The sequence below is a fragment of the Atta cephalotes genome (genome assembly GCF_000143395.1).
Source record: "Atta cephalotes unplaced genomic scaffold scaffold00011, whole genome shotgun sequence".
In the NCBI taxonomy this organism is placed as follows: domain Eukaryota; kingdom Metazoa; phylum Arthropoda; class Insecta; order Hymenoptera; family Formicidae; genus Atta; species Atta cephalotes.
Window position 1 is genome coordinate 1,519,712 of NW_012130075.1, and position 2,793 is coordinate 1,522,504.

The following is a 2,793-nucleotide window of genomic DNA, read 5'->3' on the forward strand; positions in this document are numbered from 1 at the left end:
AGAAGGTTTTTAGTCGGCTATATATATATATATATAAAGGAGCAATGATATCTCAATCCTTTATTTTTAATTAAATTTGAATTAAATTGTTTTAATTTAAATAATAACTTATTAGAAGTAGTAGCGATTTATAGAAATGATCAGAATAACTCAAATAATTTGACATTATGATAACTTTAACAATATATGCTGTCCGCATAAAAATATCGGTAGCGCATTACATTACGTTAAATATTAGTCGTAATACGTACTAATATTAGTAGACTGATATTAGTAAATTCGTAATATTAAGTATGGGAAAAAGCCATCTAACGGGAAAAACGCCACGAACTTTTTCCCACACCTAATATATACATAATAGTAAGCTTACATCACGCATGTTACATTATGATTTTGTTTGTGCGTTGATATAAGTTTACAGTTACATACAGGCTTCAGTTAACTATTCAATATTTACTATTCAATACTAACATAACGCGTTCTTGCACAGAAAATCTTACAATAAAAAATATGACTTCTTGAATATCACATATGAATGTCAATTGAATCTTACTTTAAATTCAATGCCACGGTTAAAGAAAATGCTTTGCAACGTTTAAGTTACTTTATATTTTTATATCGTTATTTAATTAATAAATAATATTAAAATTGTATTTACATAACTTTCGCATTTAACTTTAATAAAATTTGAGATTTCAAATATATAATTTAATAATATTATGTATTACAATCACCAATGTATGCCCATTTCACACATTGTGTAATATTTAGTAATATTTGTAATATTTAGTATTTACATGTGAATTTGAAATTATAAAAAATCAATTGCATGAAATTAATTTTCTTGTTTTATGTTATATGAGAAAATTTATATCAATTGACTTTGTGGAAATTCAAACAAATAAGTTAACTCATTTTGAACATACATGTGAGTGTTACTTTTACTATGCCTTTTAAATTTTTATTTGAATTTATTATTATAAGAAAAGTTATTTTCATATTGATTTTTGTCGGGAAACGTCTATCTGGAATATTTCCTGGAATATATCGTTTTTTCATGTACGTAAATTGTTCAGCTATATAAGTGTCAACAGTTCTTGATTTATGCTGCATGCACAATTAATAAGACAGCTAACGTTTTATGACGTACCTCAACGAATATGCGCATCGAAGTTTTATGTTATGTATATCGGAAAAATATAGTAAGAAAATCATCGCGACATTCCGGAAGGAAATAATTACAATCTCATAATATAATTATACTGCAAATGATAGATGCAACAATTTAACATATGTAAAAAATGTCTGCATTTTTATAAAATGCATTTTTATAATTGCATTTTCAAATTTTTAAGAGAAACCTTAACAAATAATTAATATGCTATTGACTTTGATATTTTCTAGATCACCACAAACACGCACGACTATCGGCGGCAATTCCTCTCCGGTAGTCGCCCCATTAGCACTTTCGGTTTCTAATTCTGGTATCGTACCATTGGTTCCGGCTTCAGATGCCGTGAAGGAAAACGTGGGAACGGCGCCGGCCTTGCCATCGCCCGCAGCCATATTGCCAGATCAACCTTGCATTGAAGCTGATGTTAGTTTGACAGCACACAAAGCTACTTCCCCGCAACAACTAATCGAGTTTATAAAAACAGTAAAGATCCTTATTATAGGAAATTAATTTTTCGATATTATATTTTTTTGTTTAATATTCTAAAGTAAAGAATAGATAAAAAAGAAAATATTTTATGTTATATATGCATAATAAAAGCGATGTGAATTGAGTAGCTCAAAATTTGATACAATCATCCTAATTGTTAACTTTATATTCATGATTCTTAGAGAAAACACTTTTCTTTTCAAAAATATAGTTCGAAGATACGAAAACAAATTACATGCTACTAGAAATATATTCTCTAAAAATTATGAATATAAAGGTAACAATTATATAAAAGGATAATTGCATAAAATTTAGAGCTGTCCAATCCATATTGCTTTTTATGATAACTTTATATGAAATCTCGCAGGGTGCCCCATGTATCACCGAATTACCACCCGACGCAAATGCCACGCAGACAACCGCCTGGCTTCGTGCCAGCCGATTCAACGCGTTTGAATCAACATTTGCAAGTTTCTCTGCATCGGATATTTTACGCTTGTCCCGAGAGGATCTAATCCAGATCTGCGGCGTGGCAGATGGCATTCGATTGTTCAACACATTGCATTCTAAGGCTCCGACCCCGAAGCTTACTCTCTATTTCTCGTTGGAAAGTAATGGCTCACTCTGGAGAGTCGCCTACCTCGATACTTTAACGAGCACCGCTCTCACAAACAAGTTGCTCAATGCTCTAAACTTGCCTCACGACCGACTTCACTCAATACTGTTCCTAGGACCACAGGGTATACATGTGTTGGTCACTGACGAGCTGGTGGCAAACATGAAAGACGAGAGTATGTATCTTGTTGAGACTATTAAAGGTAAATTTTATTTTATTATAATTTTATTTATGATTTTGAAAAAGATTTTGGAAAGACTAATAACGCCATATATATTTTTCAGATCCGGCTAGCGAGCGTTACAAATTATTAATAAAATCAAAGATCATTTGAATAATTTTTGTAAATTCTTTCTTTTTAATTATTATTTTTTATAAATAAATATGCACAACATAATCAGAGAAGAAAAGAGGAAGAAGAAGCAGAAAAATTGATAAAATATATAAATATTTACAAAAGATTTTCGGTATTAGTTTTATATTACCCGGGAAAAAATGTTTTGTATATATATAT

General features: G+C 30.1%; 1 protein-coding gene across 1 annotated transcript in view; it reads left to right on the forward strand.

Moving 5' to 3' along the window:
• The window catches only part of LOC105617114 (transcription factor CP2-like protein 1), a gene marked incomplete at its 3' end in the record, with an annotated part of 28,069 nt that extends 25,468 nt beyond the window's left edge, over positions 1-2,601 (forward strand). Inside the window, exons 10-12 of the mRNA XM_012198692.1 lie at positions 1,405-1,657; positions 2,031-2,481; positions 2,564-2,601. Of these exons, the coding sequence (XP_012054082.1) occupies positions 1,405-1,657; positions 2,031-2,481; positions 2,564-2,601 (742 nt within the window). The remainder of the gene's footprint in view (positions 1-1,404; positions 1,658-2,030; positions 2,482-2,563) is intronic.
• Positions 2,602-2,793: the final 192 nt, after the last annotated feature.